At 44.8% G+C, this 14,640-nt stretch overlaps 1 protein-coding gene across 1 annotated transcript in view; it reads right to left on the reverse strand.

Annotated features, from left to right (window-relative positions):
- Positions 1–2,867, reverse strand: part of LOC121838812 (semaphorin-3aa-like) — a 35,517-nt gene extending 32,650 nt beyond the window's left edge. The window contains 1 exon segment of the mRNA XM_042316846.1: positions 2,688–2,867. Coding sequence (XP_042172780.1) covers positions 2,688–2,846 — 159 coding nt within the window. The 5' untranslated portion in view covers positions 2,847–2,867.
- Positions 2,868–14,640: the final 11,773 nt, after the last annotated feature.

Below are 14,640 nucleotides of genomic sequence, written 5' to 3' on the forward strand. Positions count from 1 at the left end.
CAACACATTTGCCATTGCACCAATGGGTCAGAACCTCTGGATGCGTATGCTAAGTGTTGCACGTAGCTTGCTAACTTGTTATGCTGGAGGGAAGTGAGTTTTGAACTATGAAGTAAGAGAGACAGATAGCTTTAAAGGGAATACAGTGTAAGTCACTACCAATTTACAATGGCTCCGAGCTAGCAACATTGGGCCTAGTCTTATTCACTTGCTGGGTCAATATTAATTCCCCCCCAAATCTTAAGGTGGACCCAGGTTCAAAAACATTTGGGAACCCCCTGTATAAGCTTAGCTTTACAGTACTGAAAGTTAAATAACCAGAGCACTCCTGAGGCCCTTTGGAGAATCATTTAAGACTTTCAATTAAAGATGGTTGTCCTTATGGTCTTACCATCTGTCACATTTGTGTGTGTGTGTCCTTCCAGTGTCCCCTGAATTGTAAAAACAGATTGTGTGTTTGTGTGTGTCCCGCCGGTGTCCCCTGAATTATAAAACCAGATTTTGTGTGTGTGTGTGTGTCCCGCCGGTGTCCCCTGATTATAAAAACAGATTGTGTGTGTGTGTGTCCCGCCAGTGTCCCCTGAATTATAAAAACAGATTGTGTGTGTGTGTGTGTCCCGCCGGTGTCCCCTGAATTATAAAAACAGATTTTTGTGTGTGTGTGTGTGTGTCCCGCCGGTGTCCCCTGAATTATAAAAACAGATTGTGTGTGTGTGTGTGTCCCGCCGGTGTCCCCTGATTATAAAAACAGATTGTGTGTGTGTGTGTCCCGCCAGTGTCCCCTGAATTATAAAAACAGATTTTTTTGTGTGTGTGTGTGTGTCCCGCCGGTGTCCCCTGAATTATAAAAACAGATTGTGTGTGTGTGTGTGTCCCGCCGGTGTCCCCTGAATTATAAAAACAGATTGTGTGCTGGGGCCGGACTCATAATAAGAGCTGGAATAATCATCCACAGGCATGAAAGCTGAGGAGTACAACAAGTCATAGAAGTGCAGGTACCAGAATGCAGGTAGGTGCTAGAACATGTGTACCCACCCACACATGGTATGCTCATGGCACTGGAAAAACACCACAAATAGCAGGTTAACAAACACACACAGACTCAACATGCGGGCACACACACACCCTCACACACACCACGTGGGCACACACACACAAACACACACACACACACACACACACACACACACACACACACACACACACACACACACACACACACACACACACACACACACACACACGGGCACACACACACACATCCTTCTATTCATAGCGTATCTCTCTTCAGGATCAGCTGAGCTGTTCTGTCAGACCAAGGGACTTGCAGTGCACATCTGGGTAATTGCATTAGATTTGCTAAATCACCGCTTTTCCACTTATCTTTCTCTGCATTATCAAAGATCTGAATAGGAAAACACATCCGCGCCAAGGGCCCCAAAAAATGATGTAATTCTCTTATATTTAAATAGCCTCTGCAATGCATACAGTGTGTGTGCGTGTGTATGTGTGTTGTGTGTGTGTGTGTGTGTGTGTGTGTGTGTGTGTGTGTGTGTGTGTGTGTGTGTGTGTGTGTGTGTGTGTGTGTGTGTGTGTGTGTGTGTGTGTGTGTGTGTGTGTGTGTGTGTGTGTGTGTGTGTGTGTGTGTATTTCAGCACTTTAAGCGCCTTTGCAGTTTCTCCAGTGCCTCGGTGCTTCTTGTTCACATCAATCTCCACGTCTGTGATAGCTGTCAGAATCAGATAAAAAGACTCTTAACTCTCCTGTAAGCTGTTCCAGGTGGACTGATGGAATTATAAACAGGCCTGTCTAGAAAAAGAGACAGAGAGATGGAGAGAAAGGGATGGAGGGAGGAAATCACAGTAATGGACTCCAGAGAGATGGAGAGAGGAGCAGGAGTGGGTCTCGAATAACAAAGGGTTGCTGCTCAATCAAAGATGTTTTTTCATTTGAACACACTATGTTCACCAGCCAATCAGCATCATACTCTGTGCTCACTAGTCAATGAGCATGACCTCTGCACTCAGAGATCCAAACTTCCAATTAGGATAGGTTTGGATATAACGTCAACCTAAATCCTGATCATGCCGTATAGCAGATCTAGTCAAATGGAATCCCGCCCGCCAACTGGTTTAATTACATTTATTCAATTATATTCCTGTCCCCCAACCATCTACACAGAGGAAAATGATCCCAATGAAAAACATGTAAATACATAGCTCTGCCATAAACAGCTGAGAAGTGCATTCTAATTACTCAAGCATCCTCACTTCCTGTTGCTAATTATTCATACGGATCATCATAGGGAAGTTCAGACAGCTTTCAGCTTTTCAGTATTTATGGGAAATGCGGTCCAAGTCTTCTCCTCTCAGAGTTTGATTTGGCAGTGAGGTCCCTTACATAGCTCCATAGATTTGCTATTATGTGTTTTCATTGGCAGTTACTAAATGGACGGCTTGCCTATACACTGGACCTCCTGTCTGAATCAATATCCACTCTTTAAAAGCAGGTTTATTTTATTTCATGCATATGTGCCTTTTACTGGAAGGATTGAGAATAAGCGGTCCATTGTATGTCTCTATTGATGCAAGACCCATAGAGAAAATGTTGGTTTTGTGTGGTCGTGTGGTCATTGTGTTGTCTTCATAATGTTGACCTTGTGTGCGGTCAAAGAGTAGGACTCTTACCTGTTTGTGCTCTCTGTTGAGATTGACCAAGTCGAAGGAGAAGACGTGGTCCTCGGCACCCACCAACAGTCTTCCCCTCTCCTCGTCCAATAGGAAGGTGTCGTAGCCGGAGCTGTTGGTGAGGCCGTTGAAAGTGATGAGGTTACTGGATTCTACCATCTCTGAAACACACACAGAGGACAGAACATGGATGAGTCTAAAGCAGATAGACAAACATATGGATGGAAGAGGAAGAAAGGTGGACAGATGGATGAATGGATGGGTGGGTAGACAGACAGACTAGGGTTAAACAGTTCCAGTAATTTCCCCCAAATTCTCTGCTTTTCCAGAAATCATGGTTGAAGGATTCTTGGATTTCCAGCTAATTCTCTTGTAATTCCAGGAACCTCCCAACCAGGATTTCTGGGAAATACAGAGAGTTTTGGGAAAGGTACAGAAATTAAACAACCCTAGAATAGACAGACAAAAATATCTAAAGAGCTTCAATTTAGATACGCTGCATGTCGATAGTCAACGGTTATAACCAACAGCAAATGAATTGTGGCACAACAGAGTGTTGTATGACTGTGTTGCTGGTAAAGTGACATAGACAGATGAAGAATTTAAGTTCTGGGAGTTCAGATTTCTCAAGCTAGACACTTCTAAAAAGGTTCACCAAAAACTGCCCTTTGGGATGTCACACAGATCTGGTCAGGCATGACGTAAGGCCTCTAAGGTGGACACTGCGTGACCCAGTCTCAGCATGGCGCAAAAGCTGCCCAAGCATGAGATTGGCTGAATCTTTTATAGGCTTTCGGGACAGGGCTGTGTGTGGTCAGTTAAGATGTGTAGTACAGTGTGTGCAGAGGCATAGCGATAAATAGCAGGTGGAGGCAGGAGAGTAAGTTCCTATAAACCTGTCAGGTCAACTAAACATCCCCCAACCTGAGACAAAACCTCTGAAACGTTTATCACGTTTACTTTTGATGACACATGCAGTAGTAACAGCATGTTGAGACTGCTGAGATAAAGCCAAGCCAGCCTTCATTACACCAACAAAAATAACCAACTCAGAAGACAACAGTGTTGCTATGTTTTTGCCTCTGGTTCCTCAATACAAATCAGAATTGCTACTCAACCAAACAACCTGGTCGAAAAACGTTCCTCGAAAATCTAAAAGAATTATAAAGATAAGTGAGCATGATAATAAAAGAATTGATGCGTCTTTAACAGTTTTTGTGGGTCGGATTCTGCCCTTCTACGTATCTGCTTCCATTTAGACTCCACTCCTTGTACCAGACACACCTGGACATACAGTAGACATACGGCCTGTACAGAAATGACAGGTACATTAAAAACCCATGTCTCAGCACCATGCATCACGCTAGCTCTTCCATCAGCGTCCCCACTGGCAGTCTGGACTGTGATGTCCTCTGAGCCCTGATTGACGGGCGGCTAGAATATCGCCCTAAATTGCACACTATTAACCCTACATAGCGCACTACTGTTGACCAGGGCTCTATGGGTCCTAGTCATCAGTAGTGTACAATGTCGGGAATAGGATGCCACTTGGAACCTTAACCCCAGAGAAGCCATCTGCACCCACTCTCCCGGGGTATTGTGGGTAAGATCGTGGACATCTGTGTGTATAGAGAGAAGAGGAAGAAGAGAGAGGGGGTGGGGGTGTCAGTGATCCTCTCGTCTGTGTCAACATCTCTCTGTATCAAGTGTTCCATGGTATTCCCAATGGGATGAGGAGGGGAAGAGAGCAGGTTGAGGGGGGACTGTGGATCACCCAATAAAGCAGCTCACAGCTCATCTAGGTCGACTAGGGCTGCTTCAAGGCTGAATGTGAGGCTTTTCAAGGTGTGTGTAGTGGTTGGTGTTACAGTACAGATATTGTGCTGCCTGTATCGCCTTTATGGCAACCTGTCTGTCTATGTGTGTGTGTGTTGTTCATAGGTACGTCACTATACAGTACTTGTGTGCAATTCTGTGTGCACGCTGCTGCCTATGTATGCATGACCATCAGTCCTCTAACAGCTTTTCCAACAGTTAGAGCAGATGTAACCAGAGAAGAAATGTTAAGTAGACAAACAGAGACTGGCTGACTGATCCAGGGTCTGGAGGCATCGTCAGTGGCTGGCCCGTTTCATCACGGGGCCAACAGCCTATCAGATAACCCTTTACTCCTAATCAACCAATCAGCTATGACAGCCCCGGGACAGGAAACAAGTTATAGTGAGCACAAGGAAAAGTGCTTTACAGTGAAGGTAATGCTTGAAGAGGTGGACTTCTATTACCTACAGTAAGTAAAGGGGAAATGGAGAGAGTTGGTCAGAGAGGAAGGGAAGAGATGGAAGAAATTAAGTCACATATTGAACTGTGATGGTTTTTAAAGGGAGATGGTTTGTCACTGATAACCTGAATACAACTTCTGCTACAAAAACAAAAGGTGAGGAAGAGAGGGTTAAAGAGGAGAATAGAAGAGGGATACTTATAAGAGACCACAGGAGGTTGATGGCACCTTAATTGTGGAGTACATGCTTGTGGTAATGACTGAAGCGGAATTAGTGGAATGAGATCAAATACATCAAACACACAGTTCCCAGGTGTTTGATGCCATTCCATCTGTTCCGTTCCGGACATTATTATGAGCCGTTCTCCCCTCAACAGCCTCCACTGTGAGAGACAGAGAACAGATAAAGAGAGTGAGACGGATGTACCAAGACAATGGACAGAGACAAAAATAGGAAGAGCAGACGAGATCTGCTCATCTCAAAACAGAACAGAAAGGTATGCAGCTATGTTCTCTGCCATTTTGGCCCTGGATCTGACACTTCCCGCCCCTTTAAAAGCCCTCTAAAAGTGAGCGACTGTTGATCTCTGGAGCCAGGAATTTGCACGCTCTCTCCATAATGGCAGCCGTGGAGATCCATCGCGAAAGGTTTCCCCCAGATGGGCCGGAGATTAAACACATGCCATATATCTCAACACGTCGTGTTCTCAGAGTAAGACAGGTTGGGATGGTAGACTGAGCAAGGCTTTATCGTAGCTGAGGATCGCCAAGGCTGCGAGGCCGATGTGACTGGGGTGAGACACCTAAGAACCCAAGAGGTAAAGACGGACACCCTCGTTTGGAGACGTGTTCACACACAGCACACACAGAGCACAACGGCCTTTCTCTCAAGCAAATGCAAGGGAGCAGATGTACCTATCACACACACACAGATATATACACACACACGCACACACACACACTCCTCTTCCCAGACTAAGTTGTAATCCAATCAGTGTTTTTGCAATGGCAGCATTAACCAGTAGAACACCGAGCCCACTCAGCAGTTTCTACCGCACACACACTCTGCCCCACACCACTGCACTCCCACATCTCTCAAACACACATACACTCTGCGCCTGCACCACCACACTCTCATTTGAATAAACACGCACACCACACACACACACACACACTCCTTATAACGTCTTTCACTCAGACACGTGCGTAAACATATCCTTTCTCTACTGCCCATCTCACACACTCACTTATACAAACCTCATTCTCTTCATACACATCCTTTGTTCCCCTGCTCTCCCTCCCACACAGAAGACAGGTAGGTGTGGCTGAATCTGGACCACAGACCTGTCTGTCTGTCTGTCTCTGTGTGTGTTTGTGTGTGTGTGTGTGTGTGTGTATACCTGTGCCTGCTCAGGCACACATCTCTCCATGTGTTCAAGCACTCTTTCTACGCGTTCGCATTAAGTAGGTCCTCGAAACCGATAAACACTCCTGATTCATTCAAATAAATTATTCGCTCCCTATCGTACGTCATTATGGAAAATAACCAGGCTCTTGTTTTATTTTAAAAGCCTTTGGGGGAAAAAACTAGCCAAATTGAATTCACAAGTGTGATTGTCAGGAGGAGTGCACTTCATCTTTCCATTCTCTAAACAGAGAGGCCTTTCAGCCGCCTACACCCTCTACACTCAGCACAATGGCAGAATAACGAAACATGAAAAGCGGCGAGACATTAAATTATGTTTATATATGTTTATCTGAATGACTCGAGCATAAAAGTAAGGCCCAACAGGACAAAAGCACTTCACAAAAAACTTATGCAACACTAGGTTATAGGAATAATAGCAGTGTTTATTGGGGAGTGTTGGTTGTGGGAGAGAGGTATTCTGGAGAACAGAAGTAGAGACTACCTGTGTTTGAAATCGCCTCATTTCCTCTTTCAACATTTCATTTCGTGTCTCTCTGCCAGATCTGTCGTTGGTACTAGTTACCACAGCCACAAAGTCAGGAGGCCCGCCTACTTGACCAATCAGATGAGGGAGTGTGTTGACCTGTATACCGGCGGTTCATGGGAAATGACCAATCAGATGAGGGAGTGTTAGCTACAATAATAAAACCACCCGTTCTAAATGCAAAGTGGAAATCAGATGTCCTATTTAAACTCAGCTTGCAAGATTATCCTTATGTTTGCACTTACTCACAGTTACTTGTCTTAACCCCAAATAGGTTTACTCCAATAGCTGCATTCTTTTTAAAAATGGCATGTAGACAAACAAATTGACACATCTTGACTTTCCATTTTCTATTTCAAGTAATCCGCAAGTAAAAAGTGCAGTTTCACAGAAAGGTTCTCACACACACACACACACACAATTTATTTTTAAATTGGATGATTTAAGCTGGACAACTTCAGCTCTGTTACATTTATTAATTCAAAGTTGCAATATGCAGAAATCACTCCATTTTCTTGTCGCAAAATGTCTAATAGTTTGCCTAATTTCAGTTTGTGACTAAACAAGCAAGTCTAGTGTAGAGAATCATTGTACCATCTAAACCACTGTGGAATATATTTTCAATAACCAAACAATGTGTATTTTCCGGTGTTTGAAGATGGTGTACAAAACTAAAAGTATAAGATGTAAAAATTAAACTTAGGAACGGGAAGCATAGAAATAGGGCCTTGCTTTCAAGAGAATGACAGATCTATAACTCACATTTCTATGTGAATTTGGACGGGATTCCCAAAAACTTACATACTGCAACTTTAACTTAACATAGACTTGCAGTCCACCATTTCACCATTTCCTACCAGTTTCCGTCTCTGTACCAAGACATGGGCTTCAGGATATGGAAGAGAGCAAAACAGGTCACAATAATAATTGATTGGACTTACAGCACATGGCACTTTTCTAGACACCCAAAGCTCTTTATAATATAAGGGGAAACTCTCCCCCCTCACCCTACTTACATAGTATATTTGTATTTATTTTGTTGGCCCATCCACTCCTCTCTTCGAAAGACAAGAGTCACTTTGTTTTACATTTGAGGTTTTTAATCAGATAAGTTGTTACATATATTGTACATTATTCATACAATTTACATACATGGTGCTTTTATAGACAGTATTAAATGATAGCAATACAGTTTGACATACACATTACACGTCAAATGGTATGACAGACTCTTGTAATGAGTACCATGGGATCTTTAGCGACCACAGAGTCAGGACACCCGTTTCAAGTCCCCTCTTCCTCCATTTTATTGAGGAACATTACATTGTTAGTTAGTACTTCAAAATGATTCAACTGAAATGAATGTTGGAAAAATGTATAGAGTAAATTACAGTGATCCATCTGTGGACTTCTTGTTCATTTCAGAAGCATATTTCTCCTGGGCTTTAGTTTGTCTGTCTTTCCGCTGGTGGCATCCATACGTCTTTGTGCCCACAACCTGAAATGGAAAACCATTGAATGGGAGACTTTTACTCTCCCAAATGAGTTGGGGGTTTTTTCCTGCCAAAGGCTGAGCATCTGTTGAAGGTCAAGAACATGATGTATTACTACTAGAATGAAAGGCAGCTCTATCAATCACAATAACTCTGTGCTTGGAATGGAATCCCTTATGTTAGCTCTCTAGCTCATTTTAGATGAGTAGCAACAGTTAGCTACTAGTTTCGCAATGTTATAGAATTTTAGTGACGTTGCCAATTCCTGTTCCCGAATGTATTTAGTTATTTGATCCTCAAACTTGAACTCGATACGCCATTTTGAAAATGAGGTGTTTCCCACAAAACTGATTAATAGACGGCGCGGCATACATGTCTTCACACTCCCTCTTCTGATTAGTCAGGTAGACGGCATACATGTCATCACACTCCCTCTTCTGATTAGTTAGACTGGCCTTTAGAGACGGCATACATGTCATCACACTCCCTCCCTCTTCTGACTCCCTTAGTCAGGTAGACGGGTAGACGGGTCATCACACTCCCTCTTCTGATTAGTCAGGAGACGGGCCTTTAGAGCATACATGTCATCACACTCCCTCTGATTAGTCAGGTAGACGGGCCTTTGCATACATTACACTCATCTGATTAGTCAGGCAGGCCTTTAGAGACGGCATACATGTCATCACACTCCCTCTTCTGATTAGTCAGGTAGACGGGCCTTTGATTAGTCAGGTAGACTTTAGAGCATACATGTCATCACACTCCCTCTTCTGATTAGTCAGGGTAGACGGGCCTTTAGAGACGGCATACATGTCATCACACTCCCTCTTCTGATTAGTCAGGTAGACGGGCCTTTAGAGACGGCATACATGTCATCACACTCCCTCTTCTGATTAGTCAGGTAGGCGGGCCTTTAGAGACGGCATACATGTCATCACACTCCCTCTTCTGATTAGTCAGGTAGGCGGGCCTTTAGAGACGGCATACATGTCATCACACTCCCTCTTCTGATTAGTCAGGTAGACGGGCCTTTAGAGACGGCATACATGTCATCACACTCCCTCTTCTGATTAGTCAGGTAGGCGGGCTCTTCTGATTAGTCAGACGGGACGGCATACATGTCATCACACTCCCTCTTCTGATTAGTCAGGAGGCGGGTTTTAGTCACTCATCTGATTAGTAGGTAGACGGGCCTTTAGAGACGGCATACATGTCATCACACTCACTCATCTGATTAGTTGAGAAAGTGGGCTGTTTCCTGGATGGGGTTGATAGGAGGGTTGTATGTCGATGTGTGTGTGTGGTCTTGTTCTTCTATCCTCGTGGGGACCTGAAATCCCCAGAATTCCCCACAAGGCTGGTAAAACAAGGAAAAGCCTCCTTGTGGAGAACCATTTTCCCCATGAGGAAAATGGCTATTTTAAGCTTAGGGGTCAGGTTTAAGGTTACAATTAGGGTTTGGGTTACAATTAGGGTTAGGGGTTAGACTTAGGCGTTAGGGTTAGGTTTTGGGGTTAAAGTTCTGGTTAAGTTTAAAATTAGGGTTAGGGAAAATAGGATTTTGAATGTGCATCAATTTTTGATGTCCCCGCGAGGATAGAAAAACTAGTGTGTGTGTGTGTGTGTGTGTGTGTGTGTGTGTGTGTGTGTGTGTGTGTGTGTGTGTGTGTGTGTGTGTGTGCGTGTGTGCGTGTGTGTGTGTGTGTGTGTGTGTGTGTGTGTGTGTGTGTGTGTGTGTGTGTGTGTATGTGTGTGTGTGTGTGGGAGGTTGGAGTGTGAACATGTGTGTGTGCATGTCTGTGTGTGTTGCGTGCGGAGAGTGTGTGGAGAGACAGGAAGAGATTGAAGATGAATCTGAACAGATCAGATGATTTGGGAGCTACCTGTTTATCTTTCAAAGAACAATAGCAGACTTTGGAAAAGAAAAACGCCCTTCTCCCAGCCAACACCAACAGTCTGGTTTGGCATCCATCTCTCTGTCTCTCTCTTTCTCTCACTCCATTCTCGGTGTGTGGCGCATTTGTTTCGGCGCTCTCACGGCAACCTCCACTGCAGAGCAAGCACAGGTGGTGGACGCATTTCGATGGAAAGGTGGGGGAGGCTTTGAGCAACACATTTTTTGAATGTTATCTTAATTAAGCCCTGGGATCGCCACAAGCCTTGATGCTTGGCTTTTCCTCTCCTTCCTCCTTTTTCTGCACTTCTTCTCCCTCTTTCGCAGCTGCTGGTGTGTGTGGCAGGTTGCCGCAGTAACGGTTACTATAACAGAAATGTCCAAAACCGATGGATTAATCCGACGACGATTGACAGGCATTGATAACGGCTGCGAGTGTAAACAGGAACTTGAAATACAGGTGTCTCGCCCTTAGTGACACTGACACACCATTTAAACACAGGAACTATTCATGTCTAAACCCAAGGACTCTGTTGAGGGTTTAGACACTTCAAAGTGTTCCATTGGACAGAACATGTGGATGAATGTTTCATGCACATTCAGTTGGTTCTCCATTTCATGGACCTGGTTGGATTCTGAGGTCACTCTATTGTACTTATGCCTGTTTTGACACACTTTTTCTTTAAAACTGAACCAATCATTATAGCCTTGATTTCTCCATAGTGGTAGCTTTTCCTTAGAGAGTAACCATCCTTTATGATTTCTCCATAGTGGTAGCTTTTCCTTACAGAGTAACCATCCTTTACGATTTCTCCATAGTGGTAGCTTTTCCTTACAGAGTAACCATCCTTTATGGTTTCTCCATAGTGGTAGCTTTTCCTTACAGAGTAACCATCCTTAATGGTTTCTCCATAGTGGTAGCTTTTCCTTACAGAGTAACCATCCTTTATGATTTCTCCATAGTGGTAGCTATTCCTTACAGAGTAACCATCCTTTATGATTTCTCCATACTGGTAGCTATTTCTTACAGAGTAACCATCCTTTATGATTTCTCCATAGTGGTAGCTATTTCTTACAGAGTAACCATCCTTTATGATTTCTCCATAGTGGTAGCTATTTCTTAGAGAGTAACCATCCTTTATGATTTCTCCATAGTGGTAGCTATTCCTTACAGAGTAACCATCCTTTATGATTTCTCCATAGTGGTAGCTTTTCCTCACAGAGTAACCATCCTTTATGATTTCTCCATAGTGGTAGCTATTCCTTACAGAGTAACCATCCTTTATGATTTCTCCATAGTGGTAGCTATTCCTTACAGAGTAACCATCCTTTATGATTTCTCCATAGTGGTAGCTATTCTTTACAGAGTAACCATCCTTTATGATTTCTCCATAGTGGTAGCTTTTCCTTACAGAGTAACCATCCTTTATGATTTCTCCATAGTGGTAGCTATTTCTTACAGAGTAACCATCCTTTATGATTTCTCCATAGTGGTAGCTTTTCCTTACAGAGTAACCATCCTTTATGATTTCTCCATAGTGGTAGCTATTCCTTACAGAGTAACCATCCTTTATGCCATTATACTTCCGGCGCCGACAGAGATGGCCGCCGTCGCGTTCCTAGGAAACTATGCAGTTTTTGTTTTTTTACGTGTTATTTCTTACATTAGTACCCCAGGTCATCTTAGGTTTCATTACATACAGTCGAGAAGAACTACTGAATATAAGATCAGCGTCAACTCACCATCAGTACGACCAAGAATATGTTTTTCGCGACGCGGATCCTGGACAACGGAGTGGATTCCATGCAGCGACCCAAAAAACGACTCCGAAAAAGAGGGAAACGAGGCGGTCTTCTGGTCAGACTCCGGAGACGGGCACACCGTGCACCACTCCCTAGCATTCTTCTTGCCAATGTCCAGTCTCTTGACAACAAGGTTGATGAAATCCGAGCAAGGGTAGCATTCCAGAGGGACATCAGAGACTGTAACGTTCTTTGCTTCACGGAAACATGGCTCACTGGAACGACGCTATCCGAGGTGGTGCAGCCAACGGGTTTCTCCACGCATCGCGCCGACAGAGACAAACATCTTTCTGGTAAGAAGAGGGGCGGGGCGTATGCCTTATGACTAACGTGACATGGTGTGATGAAAGAAACATACAGGAACTCAAATCCTTCTGTTCACCTGATTTAGAATTCCTCACAATCAAATGTAGACCGCATTATCTACCAAGAGAATTCTCTTCGATTATAATCACAGCTGTATATATCCCCCCAAGCAGACACATCGATGGCTCTGAACGAACTTTATTTAACTCTCTGCAAACTGGAAACGATTTATCCGGAGGCTGCATTCATTGTAGCTGGGGATTTTAACAAGGCTAATCTGAAAACAAGACTCTCTAAATTTTATCAGCATATCGATTGCGCAACCAGGGGTGGAAAGACCTTGGATCATTGTTACTCTAACTTCCGCGACGCATATAAGGCCCTGCCCTGCCCCGCCCCCCTTTCGGAAAAGCTGACCACGACTCCATTTTGTTGATCCCTGCCTACAGACAGAAACTAAAACAAGAAGCTCCCACGCTGAGGTCTGTCCAACGCTGGTCCGACCAAGCTGACTCCACACTCCAAGACTGCTTCCATCACGTGGACTGGGAGATGTTTCGTATTGCGTCAGACAACAACATTGACGAATACGCTGATTCGGTGTGCGAGTTCATTAGAACGTGCGTTGAAGATGTCGTTCCCATAGCAACGATTAAAACATTCCCTAACCAGAAACCGTGGATTGATGGCAGCATTTGTGTGAAACTGAAAGCGCGAACCACTGCTTTTAATCAGGGCAAGGTGTCTGGTGACATGACTGAATACAAACAGTGCAGCTATTCCCTCCGCAAGGCTATTAAACAAGCTAAGCGTCAGTACAGAGACAAAGTAGAATCTCAATTCAACGGCTCAGACAGAAGAGGCATGTGGCAGGGTCTACAGTCAATCACGGACTACAGGAAGAAATCCAGCCCAGTCACGGACCAGGATGTCTTGCTCCCAGGCAGACTAAATAACTTTTTTGCCCGCTTTGAGGACAATACAGTGCCAATGACACGGCCTGCAATGAAAACATGCAGTCTCTCCTTCACTGCAGCCGAGGTGAGTAAGACATTTAAACGTGTTAACCCTCGCAAGGCTGCAGGCCCAGACGGCATCCCCAGCCGCGCCCTCAGAGCATGCGCAGACCAGCTGGCCGGTGTGTTTACGGACATATTCAATCAATCCCTATACCAGTCTGCTGTTCCCACATGCTTCAAGAGGGCCACCATTGTTCCTGTTCCCAAGAAAGCTAAGGTAACTGAGCTAAACGACTACCGCCCCGTAGCACTCACATCCGTCATCATGAAGTGCTTTGAGAGACTAGTCAAGGACCATATCACCTCCACCCTACCTGACACCTAGATCCACTCCAACCCGCTTACCGCCCAAATAGGTCCACAGACGATGCAATCTCAACCACACTGCACACTGCCCTAACCCATCTGGACAAGAGGAATACCTATGTGAGAATGCTGTTCATCGACTACAGCTCGGCATTCAACACCATAGTACCCTCCAAGCTCGTCATCAAGCTCGAGACCCTGGGTCTCGACCCCGCCCTGTGCAACTGGGTACTGGACTTCCTGACGGGCCGCCCCCAGGTGGTGAGGGTAGGCAACAACATCTCCTCCCCGCTGATCCTCAACACTGGGGCCCCACAAGGGTGCGTTCTGAGCCCTCTCCTGTACTCCCTGTTCACCCACGACTGCGTGGCCACGCCTCTTCAACCTCAGGAGGCTGAAGAAATTCGGCTTGTCACCAAAAGCACTCACAAACTTCTACAGATGCACAATCGAGAGCATCCTGGCGGGCTGTATCACCGCCTGGTATGGCAACTGCTCCGCCCTCAACCGTAAGGCTCTCCAGAGGGTAGTGAGGTCTGCACAACGCATCACCGGGGGCAAACTACCTGCCCTCCAGGACACCTACACCACCCGATGTTACAGGAAGGCCATAAAGATCATCAAGGACATCAACCACCCGAGCCACTGCCTGTTCACTATCATCCAGAAGGCGAGGTCAGTACAGGTGCATCAAAGCTGGGACCGAGAGACTGAAAAACAGCTTCTATCTCAAGGCCATCAGACTGTTAAACAGCCACCACTAACATTGAGTGGCTGCTGCCAACACACTGACACTGACTCAACTCCAGCCACTTTAATAATGGGAATTGATGGAAAATGATGTAAATATATCACTAGCCACTTTAAACAATGCTACCCTATATAATGTTACTTACCCTACA

This window comes from Oncorhynchus tshawytscha, unplaced genomic scaffold (genome assembly GCF_018296145.1).
Source record: "Oncorhynchus tshawytscha isolate Ot180627B unplaced genomic scaffold, Otsh_v2.0 Un_contig_3309_pilon_pilon, whole genome shotgun sequence".
Taxonomy (NCBI): domain Eukaryota; kingdom Metazoa; phylum Chordata; class Actinopteri; order Salmoniformes; family Salmonidae; genus Oncorhynchus; species Oncorhynchus tshawytscha.